This window comes from Rattus norvegicus, chromosome 6 (genome assembly GCF_021556685.1).
Source record: "Rattus norvegicus strain SHRSP/BbbUtx chromosome 6, alternate assembly SHRSP_T2T, whole genome shotgun sequence".
NCBI lineage: Eukaryota > Metazoa > Chordata > Mammalia > Rodentia > Muridae > Rattus > Rattus norvegicus.
Window position 1 is genome coordinate 110,958,561 of NC_141539.1, and position 14,857 is coordinate 110,973,417.

The 14,857-nt window shown below is 48.0% G+C and overlaps 1 protein-coding gene and 1 pseudogene across 1 annotated transcript; both read left to right on the forward strand.

Moving 5' to 3' along the window:
* Positions 1-7,524: 7,524 nt before the first annotated feature.
* On the forward strand, positions 7,525-7,755 carry Mt1-ps4 (metallothionein 1, pseudogene 4; annotated as a pseudogene).
* A 287-nt stretch (positions 7,756-8,042) lies between these two features.
* Eif2b2 (eukaryotic translation initiation factor 2B subunit beta) lies at positions 8,043-14,468 on the forward strand. The gene is made up of 8 exons (NM_032058.2): positions 8,043-8,247; positions 8,355-8,475; positions 8,631-8,779; positions 9,504-9,667; positions 10,657-10,752; positions 11,279-11,416; positions 12,511-12,577; positions 13,942-14,468. The coding sequence occupies exons 1-8, from the start codon at positions 8,085-8,087 to the stop codon at positions 14,097-14,099; spliced, it is 1,056 nt and encodes a 351-aa protein (NP_114447.2). The 5' UTR covers positions 8,043-8,084; the 3' UTR covers positions 14,100-14,468.
* Positions 14,469-14,857: the final 389 nt, after the last annotated feature.

Here is a 14,857-nt window from a genome sequence, read left to right on the forward strand (position 1 = left end):
GCTAGGGGTTGAACCTGGGTCCTCTGGAAGAGCAGCCAGTGCTCTTAACCACTGAGCCATCTCTCCAGGCCCAGAGTCAGCTCTCTCAATGGGGCTGTGGTAGTCACCAAAGTAAAGAAGAGAGAAGGAAGCATGACTATGGCGCTGTTCTGTATTCTCTGTGCAGCTCAGAAGAGTGTGTTGATCTCTGAGGTGTGGTTGCTAATGTGCAATTGGGAATCCAACAGGGGAGTAGTTTTTTTTTTGTTTTTGTTTTTGTTTTTGTTTTTTTTTCTCGGAGCTGGGGACCGAACCCAGGGCCTTGCGCTCGCTAGGCAAGCGCTCTACCGCTGAGCTAAATCCCCAACCCGGGGAGTAGTTGTTTAACCGCAAATCCTGACCCTGTCATTTGAATTTCTCTCCAAGTTCTTATCGCTTGCCCATGTTCAAGCGGACAGTGCCAGATTCTACAAAATATACATCTACACTTAGACCAAGATAAGGATCTAGTTTAGCAAAAGCAATGGCAGAATGAGCTCCCACCTTGGCTGAGTAGTGTTGAGATCCTGGAAGACAAAAGCTAAGCTAAGCCAAGACTCCCACAGCAGAGTGAAGCTGAGGCCGGATTTGTCTATGGGGGCTCTGCCTTCAGGTCTGGCTGGAACTAAAAGCCCCCGTTGGCCTGTTTCAAATCGTCAGCTCATTCGCAATTCATAACTGTAGGACTTGGCTCTGCTCACCTCTGCTGGAGTCCAAGCCAGGTTCTCCCCTGTGCAGTTATTCGACCTTCTAAAGAAGAGCAAAGCCCTCTCCATGGGGCTGGAAATGTGACCCCTGATAGTCCCAAGCCCTTTCTCCCTGGACCTCTCTGGCAAATCAAAGGGAAGAGTCAGGCACCAGAGTCAGACACCACCTCAGTGCACCAGAGTGGAAGATGGACGACGACAGAGGTGACCTGGATCTGTGGTGAGGGCCGCCACTGGAGGCACCACGAGGTGCTGGATTGACAGTTCCACCCATGTCACAGGGGACCTGGAGGGGCAATTCCCAGCGGAAAGGGGGTGCAAGGCAGACAAAAACAACAGGTGTCCGGGACAATAGCACTTGCTCTCCTCAGGTTGCTTGGAGACATGACCTAGAGCAAAACAACCAAGAAGGGTAAAAACAGTAGTGCATGTGAATGCCGGAGTGTTGAGTCAAAAGCCTTTCAGGAAAAGGAAGCGATCTGTGACCTAAAGGAGAGTCTGTCGCCCAGGAGGAGAAAGCTGTAAAAGTGTGGCTCAGCCTGCAGATGGAAATTGTGTTACCATCTGCAAATCTCCATGAAACACAGGAAACACACCTGACAAAGAGAAATGTCTGAATGCTTCATACGGGGCGCACTCAAGGAAGAGCTGGGAGATCCTATCAAAATTATCATTTTTTTTCTGGTTGAAAGAAGGGGGCTGGTGAAGAACTGCTTTTCTTTTTTCTATCAAATAACTTCTACTTTCAGCTGTAAGTGGGATATGTTCATTCGACGTGTTTTGGGAAATGCACGGCAGTTCATAAACTAAAAACAAAACACAACCCACTATCAGATCTGGTGTAAACTTCAAGAGTTAAATCCCAGAACGGCACTGACTTGAACAAAACCCAGGTTTGGTTTGTTCTCAGCTACTTAAGGTCCAAAGACAAACAGCAGTCCAGGCTGGTATGGGAACTCTCCTCCTTGGAGGCCTCAGGGTGCCCACATGGCTGCCAGGGTGCCCACTGCTCATCACCAGCTCCCGACCCTGTGCCTGCACCTGTGTCATCCCAGCTGGCGGAGCAGAGATGGACCTGAAAAGAGACACATTCAAGCAACCTCCTAGGGAAGGGTCCAGAAGCAGCTACACACTACCTTCCCATCAGCAAAAGCATAGGCGCAGGGTCACATCTACCTGCTACAAACTAAATGCAGTCTTTATTCTAGGTGGCCATTTTGCCCAGCTAAAATTCCGTTAGAATACTTTAAAGAAACAGAAGAATGGTTCAGGGGCAACTAAAGGTCTGATAAGCTTGTAATCACGAGGCTCTTAACACACACACACACACACACACACACACACACACACGCATCATGTCTTAGTTAGGGCCTATTGATCTAATGAACAAAGCCATGACCAAATCAACCTGGGTAGAGAAGGGTTTCTCTGGCTCATGTTTCCACATCCACACTCCATCACTGGAGGAAGGACAGGCACTCGAACACAGTAGGAATCTGGAGGAGGAGCTGATGCAGAAGCCATGGAGGGTTGTTGCTTACTGGCTTTCTCCTCATGGCTTGTTCAGTCTGCTTTCTTGTAGAACCCATCAGGGATGTCACCAACATGGTGGGCTGGGCCCTCCCCCATCAGTCACTAATTAAGAAAATGCTTGCTTACAACCTGATCTTATGAAAGTATTCCCTCCCTCCTCTCCCTCCTCCTCTTCCTCCTCCTCTTCCTCTTCCTTCTCTTCCTCCCCCCCCCCCATCAAAAATAGTTTCTCTGTGTAGCCCTCTCTGTCCTGAAACATTCTCTGTAGGCCACACTGGCCTCAAACTCAGAGATCTGCCTGCCTCTGCTTCCCAAGTGCCGCTATTAAAGTTGTGCGACACCACCCAGCAAGAAGGCGTTTTCTCTGTCTGGTTCCTTCCTCTCAGGTGACTCTAGCCTATGTCAAGTTGACTATTTTTGTACCCTGCTTTTTAAAACAAACAAACCGCAGTTCAATCCCCAACATCCATTAAAAAGTTGCCACACACCCGAATCCCAGCCAGCACTGGGGAGGTGGAGACAGGAGACTCCTGGGGCTTGCTGTCCAGACACGTTCTCCAGTCAGTGTATCTAAATTGACAAGCTCCGGTTCATCAAGAGTGATTGAGAGAGACTTCTAATGTTAACCTCTGGCTTTTACATGCACGTGCACATGCACAAACATGAACACATATACACCCAAGGTCATGTCCACACAGCACCATGCTAATAATCAAAACAACAGCAATAAAACAAACCCTGACTACTGGGTCAGCAAGCAGGCTCAGTAGTAAAAGCCCTTACCACACAGAACTGACGGCTTGAGTTCAGGGCCCAGAACCCATGTGAGAGGAAAGAACGGACTCCCAAAAGTTCTGACCTTCATACATGCACCATGTCAGCTATGTGTCCACATGTTGGACAAACATACAATAGTAATAATGATTTAAAGTTTGATCAGGCCCAAACAATACATTATAGTTTTCATATATGTGTGGATACATTTTATAAATTCTAATTTAATATTTTCTTAGAGAGCTGGTGGCACAGCTTAGCACTGCAGAAAAAAACTATTATAAAATAATCATAGATTCTTAGGCGGTCCCTACACACACACACACACACACACACACACACACACACTCACACATACACACACACTCGCACATACACACACACAGACACACACAGACACACACACATACACTCACACATACACACACAGACACACACATACACACACAGACACACACATACACTCGCACATACACACACAGACACACACATACATACACATACACACACATACACACTCACACACACATACACTCACACACACACATACACTCACACACACACATACACTCACACACACATACATACATACACACACACACACCCTTCTAAGATCTTACACCGTGACATATGTGACATATATCTTAAGCATGTATGGGTGCACGTGTGAACCATGAAGAACTTGTGCGTTATCCACAGGAATGCAATCCACCTCCTCTGAGAGAATGTTTATAATTGGCCTGGAGCTCCCCAGCTACAGTAGGGGCTGACAGCAAGCCCCAGGCAGGGGTGGTCCTGCTCCTGTCTGCTCCTCCTCGGCCCCAGAATTACAACGCATGCTGTAATTACATAGGTCTTGGTATCAACTCAGGTCTTCACACAACTTTAATGCCTGAGTCATCTTTCTGATCCAGAGAGTACTTCCTCCGACTCCCCCGTTGCACGCAGCATGCCAAGTTCTATTCCGTGGCATGGAGGTAGTACACTTTAATATCTGACAACTGTGGTAGACAGTTGGATATTTTCCAGGATTCAGTCATTATGAATAAAGTGTCATAACCATTTATGGCCGTGCCTATGGATGCACTGCCCTGAGTGGGCTGGGCTCCCCTTCATCAGTTATTAAGAAATAAAGCTGGGTGTGCTCAAGCATGCCTTTAGTCTTGGCCCTTGGGAGGCAGAGGCAGGAGGATCTCTGTGAGTTCAAGGCAAGCCTGGTCTACAGAGCCAGTTTCGGGGAAATGCCTCAAGGATGTGGCCACAGGCCAATCTGTCTGATCTAAGCAATTTCCTAGCTGAGGTTCCTCCTTCCCAGGTGACTCCAGGTTGTGTCACACTGACAGCTGGAGCTAACTATGATGCATAACACTGAACAAGTCACCTGGGCCTCTGCTTTCTCTGTGACTTAAGAAAGCCTTCCCGAATCCAAAACTGAAAACAAGCTCCTGTATTTTCCTCTGAATATTTTAGTTCTGTTGATAGTTTATGAAGTGAGGGGTCACACTAGGGTTCTGTGTACATTTCTCCACTGAGGTAGCCACCTAGCGTCTTCTAATCTAAACATTTAGAGAAATTGTCTGAATACATAAATTAGAATTATTTTTTGTGGGGGATGAGAGATGTTCATGAAAAGCAATTCTCTTTTCTTTCGCCATTCTTTTCAGCAATAATTTCTAAGATGCTACTGTTGTCTGTTGGGTCTCCAGAACATGTGTGTCTGTCTGGGGACCTGTTCTGTCTCAGTGCTACATTCATCCTAAACTAAAATGCCATTTTCCTAAACACTGCCTTGCCCTTAAAAAAAAAAAAGTCTTGCTCTCTGGTAGGGAAACGTTTCTTGCCTACATCTTGTCACTTAGGGTATCGTGACTAGTTTGGTCCCTTTCTCTTCCTTGTATATCTTAGAAACAACTTCTGATTTATTTATTTTATTTTATTTTATTGCCGCCATTAGAGTTTTGATTAGAAGAATACAATTGGGAATCTAGATATATTTAAAGTACTAAAGCTTCCTATCCATGATCACGGTATATGTCTCCATTAATCTAGGGCTTCGGGAAGCTGTGTGCCACGGTGTGGGTTCCGAGAATTGAACCTGAGGTCTGCAAAACAGCCAAACAGCTTTAGCCCACTGAGCTGTCTCTCCAGTCCACAAAACTTAAGCACATGTGCATGCAGGTGTGTTGCTGTAAACCTTGAGTCCCAGCACCTGGATTTAATCCAAGCCCGAGGAAATGCTTTCTCTCTCACACGTTTTTAAGTTTTCTTGTAAGGAATACAGGGTAAACATTTTTAAAGTCACAAAATATGTATTTTAAAAGGTACAGAACACACAGGTACGGCATGATGAGTCACTAGGACAGATGTGTAGCTGTGTCTCCGATAAGGAACATTGGCAGCTCTCTCAGAGGATTGGGTTTGACTCCCAGCATCTACCTGGCAGTTCACGACTGTCAAGGGCATCAGGTTTTGACATCCCCCTTTCTTAAACTAGAAGTGCTATGCATCTGTCACAGGGACTCCTCCTGCTCTACAAACATACATGCAGACAAACTCCCATACACATGGTTTAAAAAATAATTTTAAAAGGAACTGTGGTCAACATTTCTTCTCAGTCACTGCTTTCTCTGAGAGGATGCATATGGATGTGTTCATGTGCATGTGGAAGCCGATGTGCTTGTGTGCATGTGCCACTGACGTGTTTGTGTGCACGTGGCAGCTCGGCTGTCATCCTCCAGACGCCACCCACACTCCTCCTAGAGCTCACCACTTCCCAATATTATCACAGTAAAAGATCAACCTTCAGCAGACTTTTGAGGAACACACTTCAACCATATGCAAGCTCTAATAATGAGCAAAACGGAGTTTGGTAAGTGTGGGGAAACACAAGACTCACTGGAGCAGGAAAATGCAAATTAAAACAATCCTGAAGTATCTTTTTTATGTCTACTTCCTACAGAGATGTTTGGTAATACCATGTGTTGGTAAGCATGTAGAACATTGCTAGACAGATGGCCCCACCACTCCTCTGCTGTGAGGTGACCTGGGCAGGGGGGAGATGCCCACCTGAGACAGTCGGGAAAGCTGACCCTAGGGTCATCAGAGTGGGGGGAGCTGGGCCTGACCCTCATCTGGACATCACAGTAGCGTTGGCCCCAGTTGAGGGGTTTTGGGGTTAGCCAGCCCCCAGAGTGAGAGCAAGAGAGAGCTGGCTCCTATCAACCTGTGCCGTGAGGTGGTATGGGTGTGGGGGTGATGCCCTCTTCCTCTTCACCACCTGAGGCAGTCTAGAGAACTGGTCTTTAGGTCATAAGAGCAGGTGAGTTGGCCCTGTCCCTTGAACACTAGAGCACTTGGGCAAATGGGTTCTATACTTCCATTGGGCAGCACAGTAGAGCTGGTCCTGGTGTAGGGGGCACATGTGAGTTGTGGAGAAGGGCAGAGTGTGGGAGAGATGGCCCCTTGATACTTCTCTGGTGGTGTGGGTACTGGTGTGATGCCCTTTCCCTTCTCCCTTGCCACCTGCAGTAGCCAGGAAAGTTGATCCTGGAGTCATGAGAGGGAAGAGCTAGCCTTGCCCACTCACTGGCTGCAGCACTTGGGAGAGCTGGCCCTGTGCCTTGCCTGGGCAACACAGTGGAGTTGGCCCTGATGGCTAATGTACAAGTGAGCCAGCCCCCAGCAAATGAAACAATGTGCCATTTAGATTGCAAATATTTACTCTTTTTTTTTTTTTTGGTTCTTTTTTTTTTTTTTTCGGAGCTGGGGACCGAACCCAGGGCCTTGCGCTTCCTAGGTAAGCGCTCTACCACTGAGCTAAATCCCCAGCCCTATATTTACTCTTTTTAATGTGTTGCTGTATTCTAAAGATTTATTTATGTGAGTACACTGTAGCTAGTGTGTCTGACACACCAGAAGGAGGCATTAGATCCCTTTACAGATGGTGGTGAGCCACCATGAAGTTGCTGGGAATTGAACTCAGGACCTCTGGAAGAGAATTCAGTGCTCTTTTTTTTTTTTCAATATTTATTTATTTAATGTATGTGAGTACATTGTTACTGTCTTCAGACACACCAGAAGAGTGCATCAGATCCCATTACAGATGGTTGTGAGCCACCATGTGGTTGCTGGGATTTGAACTCAGGACCTCTGGAAGAGCAGTCAGTGCTCTTAACCGCTGAGCCATCTCTCCAGCCCGCATTCAGTGCTCTTAACCGTTGAGCCATCTCTCCAGCCCATGTTGCTGTATTCTATTTCCTAATAATTTATTAGTTTTTTTTATTTTGCTTTTTGTTTGTTTTTGTTTTTGCTAATGACGGGTACAGTTTTCCTGTACTCAGTTTATATGATTTTGATATTGATCTAGTACCCAGGAAAACAATTTGTCAGCTATAAGGAGAGTCTTAAAAGTCTGGAATATTGATCCCGACTTCAGCAGCCTGACTGCCTTCTTGTTGCTTCCACCGTAGCTCCAGATTCACCAGATCTCAGAATGGACCCCAAATGCTCCTGATCTACCGGCGGCTCCTGCACCTGCTCCAGCTCCTGCGACTGCAAGAACTGCAAATGCACCTCCTGCAAGAAGAGCTGCTGCTCCAAATGTGCCCAGGGCTGTGTCTGCAAAGGTGCCTCGGACCAGTGCACGAGCTGTGCCTGAAGTGATGTAGCAGCACTTTTCTGGGCGTCCTGAGTCCTGGACGCGCACTTGCGGCGGCTACCAAGCAACAGGCAGCCCAGTCAGGAAAGAGGAAAGCAACTTCTATTGGTCACAGGGAGGGAGAGCCGCTTGCTATCCCCATAGCAACCAGACTGGCCAGTGTCCTACGGGCTTCGGGCGCAGACTCCCAAGAGGACACTTCCAGCCGTCACTTCCCGGCGGCGCGCCCAGCTCCACTGTAACACGTTTCTGATTGGCCTCAGCAGAGTGAAGGGCGGGCTTACAACTTCTCAAACTCAATTATGCTTCACCGAGCGGAAGTTGACCTCTCTCGCCCCGGAAGTGAAACTGGTCTGGCAGTTGAGGCTTCTGCAAGTCCAGGGACTGTAGTGGAGATGCCGGGTGCCGCGGCGAAGGGCTCGGAGTTGTCCGAGAGGATCGAGAGCTTCGTGGAAACTCTGAAGCGAGGTGGCGGGCGGCGCAGCTCGGAGGACATGGCTCGGGAGACCCTGGGGCTGCTGCGCCGGCTCATCACGGACCACCACTGGAACAACGCCGGTGCGGCAGCCCCAGCCCCACTCTTTTTGTCCTCGTTCTATTTCTGAAGCTGATATTCACTCTCACCGCACACCTGCCCCGTTCACCTGGTCTCTCTTGGGTTTCAGGGGACCTAATGGATTTGATCCGCAGAGAGGGTAGGAGGATGACAGCCGCGCAGCCCTCCGAGACCACCGTGGGAAACATGGTGCGGAGAGTCCTCAAGATCATACGGGAGGAGTATGGCAGGTCAAACTCACAGCTTGGGTGGGCTCTTGGTGGGACCAAGGGATGCTGGCTTTTTGTTATTAAAACTGTGTCTCCTATCAGCTTGGAGCCTCTGTTGTGACTGAGCTGCTCCGGTTGCCCCCACGTTCACTCTTTGGGTCTTGTTGCCTCTTTAGACTGCATGGGCGCAGTGATGAGAGCGATCAGCAGGAGTCCCTGCACAAACTCTTGACATCCGGAGGCCTGAGCGAGGATTTCAGCTTCCATTATGCCCCACTTAAGTCCAACATCATTGAGGCGATTAATGAGCTGCTAGTGGAACTGGGTAAGAGGTCTGATCACTAAATGGACAAGATAGGTCAAAGGCAAGTGAAACAACACCCCCCCCCCCCGAGAAATTAATCATTGATAGGGATAGGGGAGATTACCAGTCTTCTGGTTTGAACAGCATCTGGTAGGAATGGATGGAAAACACCAGGCCTATAGTAACTGCATCTTTCAAGACAGGCCTGCTCTTTCAAAGCACATTATTCGGGAGATTTATTTTAGGGCACGTCTTTATTTTATTTTATTTTATTTTGTAGCAAATGAACTTGCTGGGAATGTAACTCAGTTGAAGAGTACCATACTTGAGACCCTGGGTTTAATTCCCAGCGCTGCAAAAAACAAACAAACAAACAAACAAAAAACAAACAAACAAAAAACAAACCAAAAAACAGAAAATGAATTCCCAAAAGTCACATTTGAAAGTTTCTTTTTCACTAAACTTCATCTTGACTTCAAAAAAATGTTTAACGGTGTTGGGGATCTGGCTCAGTGGTAGAGCGCTTGCCTAGGAAGCGCAAGGCCCTGGGTTTGATCCGCAGCTCCGAAAAAAAGAACCAAAAAAAAAAAAAAAAAAAAAGAAAAGAGGTTGGAACTTTGCCCCTTGAGCCTTTAAACCTGGCCATGGCAGGTGGGCAGCACGAGAGCAGGCTTCCCTTGGGGACCATCGCATGTCTGGGCGAAGCATGACGCTTGCACATTCTCTTGTGAACCTATTCTTGCAGAAGGCACAACGGAGAACATTGCAGCCCAAGCTCTGGAGCACATCCACTCCAACGAGGTGATCATGACCATTGGCTTCTCTAGGACAGTCGAGGCTTTCCTTAGAGAGGCAGCCCAGAAGAGGAAGTTCCATGTCATTGCTGCAGAGTGTGCTCCTTTCTGCCAGGTAAAAGGGGCTGCTAGAGTCACCAAGAAGGGGTGAAGAGGGAATAAAGGAGGGGTGAGTCTGAGCCAACTGTGAATTGATTAGCTCTACCTTGAGTCATTAAGAAAGTAAATCATGCTGGATGCGATAGCCCACACTTTAAATCACAGCTCTAGGGATGTAGAGGCAGGCAGGTCTCTGAGTTCGAAACCAGCCTGGTCTACATAGTGAGTTCTCTGACAGCCAGGACTACTGAAAGACCCTGTCTCAGAGAGGAGGAGGAGGAGGAAGAGGAGAAGGAAAGAAAGAGAGAAAGAAAGAAAGAAAGGGGAAGAAAGAAGGAAAATCAGTCCTGTCATGCTGGCAGCGCAGGCCTTTAGTCTCAGCATTGGGGAGGCAGAGGCGGGTAGACCTCTGAGTGTGAGAACAACTTGATCTGGTACATAGTGAGTTCCAGGTAAGCAAGCGCTCAATAGTGAGAACTCGCCTGTAAACAAACAAGGGTTGCACATACCACATACACCACACACACGCACACACACACACACGCACACACCACAGACACATACCACACACACACACAGAACCCCTCCCCAAACAAAATATCAGTAAGGATTTTCAAGTTGCTGTAGATACATTTAAATGGTCGTTTAAGAAAGCTGTGTAAATGACTGGTCCTAGGTACCTTGGGTGTGACTGGTGTTTAATCTCACTCAGTCCTTACGTAAATAACAGGTGTCAGGAAACACACAGGACATCAACGTTGTAAAAGACCGGGATGGGAGCTGTCCTGCTGGCTGTGCTTGCATTACGTAAGCAGTTGTATTTCCAGTTTTGTGCTGCTCTGAAGTAACATTTAATAGCGTCCCCGTGGCCTGCCAGACTCTACCACTGATAGATGGGTTATCCGGGGAACTAGATTTCAGAGTTTGAGATCCAGTTCCATACATCAGCTCTGGTCACTATATCACTTTGTTCTATCACCAGCCTTTTTTTCCCTCCTGTTTCAGGGACATGAAATGGCCGTCAATTTGTCCGAAGCAGGTATCGAGACAACTGTCATGACCGATGCTGCCATTTTTGCTGTTATGTCAAGAGTCAACAAGGTGGGTGGCACTGGAGTCACTAATTCTGGAATACGAGTTTCTTTTTCTTGTCTTGTGAGGTCCACAGTGAGAGCAGGTTTCTAGCTCCATTTGAAAATGAGCACTTGGGCCCCTGGAATCTGTTCGCTGGCCTTGTCCCCCTCACCCACATCACCGATCCTCACGAGGAATAGCCTCTAAATGTGACTGACGCATTGAAAAGAAGGAAGTGGAACTGAGCTAAGCGTGCTAGTGAGCTGTTGGGGTTTGCTATGGGTTCCCATGTCTGCTCAGGGAGCTGGGCAGGGTGGATGGTAAGTGACCGGGCTTAGGTCCCGGGAGGTGCTGGGCATGACTTCCAGGAAAGGCCGGGGAAAAACAGGTGTTGCAGCTTCCCGAGCCATGCCATGTTTGTCAGAACTAGTAGGTTACCTGGCCCTCTGCTGCCTGTTAGCCCTGCAGAGGCCACGATACAGGCCTGAACATCCAGCCAAAGGCCCTGTTAGGTCTCCACCCCAAGGTGCTCATGGCTTTTCTCCTCCCAAAGGTGATCATTGGTACGAAGACTATCCTGGCCAATGGTTCCCTGAGGGCTGTGGCAGGAACTCACACTCTGGCACTGGCAGCCAAACACCACTCCACGCCTCTCATCGTCTGCGCACCCATGTTCAAGCTCTCTCCTCAGGTGCGTCAGTCTGTCTGTAGCTGGAACCAGCAGAGAAGGACAGATGTGTAGGCTTCCACTCTGACCTTCAGCGTACTCCAGGGTCTCCTTTTGATTTGTTCCTTGCTTAATGGATTTGATCCAGTACAGGCTAAAGGGAGCCATAGGTGTTTTGAGCCAGGAACAGAATCAGTAGTTATAATCCTTCACCAATAACATCAGGATAACACAGGGCAGAGAAAGGCCCTGTACGTCCCATTGCCACTATTCTCCATTGCCCCAAACACTTCTGGAAATGTCAAGCAGGCTGAAACTAGGGTCATAGAATCCTCTTTTTTTTTTCTTTTTTTTTTTTTTTTGGTTCTTTTTTTCGGAGCTGGGGACCGAACCCAGGGCCTTGCACTTCCTAGGCAAGCACTCTACCACTGAGCTAAATCCCCAACCCCTAGAATCCTCTTTTTAGGGGTGGGAGTGTGTGTCATTATTTTAGGGCCTGTCTTCCGGAGCTTGAATATCAGCAGTTGTTAAGTGAGTAGTCATTTTACGGTTACAGAAACTTTGCATAGGAACAACCTGTGTCTGCATGGTCATACCGCAGTTTAATTACCCATTTATTTAGGCTGTTTGTTTGTTTGGTACAGGGTTTCTCTGTGTAGCCCTGACTGTCCTGGAACTCTTTGTAGACCAGGCTGGTCTCGAACTCACAGAGATCCACCTGCTTCTGCCTCCTGAGTGGTGGGATTAAAGGTGTGTGCCACCACCACCCGGCTATTTAGATTTTTTTAAGTATATTTTATTTTGCATGCTCTTTGTGCATGCCCTAGTGTCCAAGGAGGTCAGAAGAGGGCCTTGCATTCCGTGAGGTATACAGATGGTTGTGCATTGTCAGAACAGTAAGTGCTCTTCACCGTTGCCCGTCTCTCCAGACCCCTAGCTAAGGGTGTGTTTATCGGTGGGTATCGGTGGTTTACCTCTTACCTTCTGTGACTAACACTGCTCTACACGGTTATATATGAATCCTTTGTGGGCCCTGCGTTTCTATCCACATGGCAACAGCAAGGCATTCAATGAAATGGCCGAATCTCTTTAAAAAATGTTTCTTTTCTTTTTTCTAGTTCCCCAGTGAAGAAGATTCATTTCACAAGTTTGTGGCTCCTGAAGAAGTCCTTCCTTTCACAGAAGGTATGGGTGTGTGTGTGTGTGTGTGTGTGTACGCGCGCGAGCACATTACTTATGTAGACCATTTTCAGTTGCTGTAAGGAGTAGTTTTTTTGGTGAATTGGCCACTCAAAGCAGCAGATCTGAAGTACCTGTACTTGCGATCTCTCCTGCAGCCTAGATGCCCCATGTTGTGGGGGAGGGATGGGAAGGAGGTGCTTCTCAGGCCTCATTTGAAGGCAGCAGCTCTGGTCGGTGAGCCCACGGTCTGGCGAGCAGTCCAGCTGGCTGCACACACTCTGTAAGAACAGAACACTAGATGTTGGCCTGCTTCTTCTTAGACGTTGAACAGTGTATCCTTTTATTTAGTTTGGAAGCCAAGTGTAGCGGCGCTCATAGTCCTCACTTAGTGAGGAGCTGAGGGCCATCACAAGTCAAGACCATCCTAGGCTCTCTGTATAGTGAATTTCAGGCCAAGCAGAGCTATGTGATGACACGCTGTCTGAGAACACTAAAGGGAAAGAGAAATTCCTGTTCTGCATCGCTGCACGTGGTGCAGGGGATAAAAGAATGAGGCATTAAAGCCCTCTTCACACAGACATACGCTGTACATGGCGGGCAAGAAAGTGTGGGGTCCTGGAATGTGTTAGAGAAAAAAGGTGGTGGTGACAGGACTTACCTAAGACTGGTGACGGGTCCTGATTGGATGGCATTGCTGGAGTCCTAAATGGGTTGGCTCTGTGTGAGGATTTGAGAAGACTTTCTAGGGACTGTGTGTCTAGCCAGTTGGGGAAAGCTGGTCATGTGGCTGGACGGTTTCAGGCGTGGGGGAGAGTGGGTCAGAGTAAGTTAGTGTGGTTGGTAGGGGAGAGATGGACCTTTAAGGTTGCAATCTTGAATTTAAATTTAAAAAAATTGTTTTTTGTTTTTTATATGTATGGGTGTTTCACCTGCATGTCTGTGTACTACATGCAAGGCGGTTTCTTCAGAGCTGGAAAGGGACATTGGATCCGTTGGATCTAGAGTTACAGCTGGTGGCGAGCTGCCATGTGGCGGTAGAAACCAAACCCAGGTCCTCTGGAAGAACAACTAGTAACCCTAGCCAGTGAGCCACTGCTCCAGCCCCAAGTTTGAATTTTAAAAGCTATGAAAAGACACAAGAGAAGTTGGTTTTACTGTCGTCGTAGTTTGTTTTAGTTTGAGGTGGCGTCTCTGACTGTCCTCACACTGGCCGTCCACCTGACTCAGCCACTGGAAAGCACGAGTCACAGCCACCTCTCCCAGTTTGAGTTTAGCCACAACTGTCTAGCACGCCTGTGTTACTGAACTTGTACTCTGCTGTTAGAACTGGATCCTCAGTTTACCTCCAGCATGTGATTGTCTTGCAGGAGACATTCTGGAGAAGGTCAGTGTCCACTGTCCTGTGTTTGACTACGTGCCCCCTGACCTCATTACCCTCTTTATCTCCAACATTGGTGGGAATGCACCGTCCTACGTCTACCGCCTGATGAGCGAGCTCTACCATCCTGACGACCATGTCCTCTGACACGGCCTGTCCTATGCGGAACCAGCTTAGACCCGGAGTGGAGTGGAGACACAGTGTTGCTGCTGCAGTGGGGACTGGAGAGTCAGCCTGAACCCTCAGTGCCTGTCGCCTGCCTTCCTACTCATGCCCAGTGAGGAGTGGTCCAGGACTGCTCCTGCCTTCTGGGCTTATCTGAGCAGCAGGCCTTGCTTCCCTGGCATTTTGGGGCCACTTTGTGACTAGGCTATGTTTGTTTCAGGAACTTCAACCTCCTGGCTCTGTGGTGTGTTACACAGACATACCATGACTACTTTTGCTGGGTCGGTGTTTGCTCAGAAATGCCTTCCAGACCTTTTCCTAGGCTGTGCCAATAAAAGCTACTGGAAACTCCCCAAGTTCATTTATTGTTCAGAACTCTGACTGGACTGAAGCGTAGTGCAGCCCTCTCTGTGTTTGTATAGAGGGAGGGCTGGGATCAGAGAGGAAAGCCTACAACAGAAGTGTAAACTAAAGTAGTTTCCCATGCAGCTAACTGGATAGGGCCCCAAGCAACTTTTTAGTATCTTCGGTAGTGGCTTTAAGAGTTGAGCCTCATGCCAGAGAGATGACTCAGCAGTTAAGAACAGTGACTGCTCTTCCAGAGGTCCTGAGTTCAATTCCCAGCAACTGCATGGTGGCTCACAGCCATCTGTAATGAGATCTGATACCCTCTTCTGGTGTGTCTGAAGACAGTTACAGCGTACTCACATAAAATAATAAATCTTAAGGGGGAAAAAAGA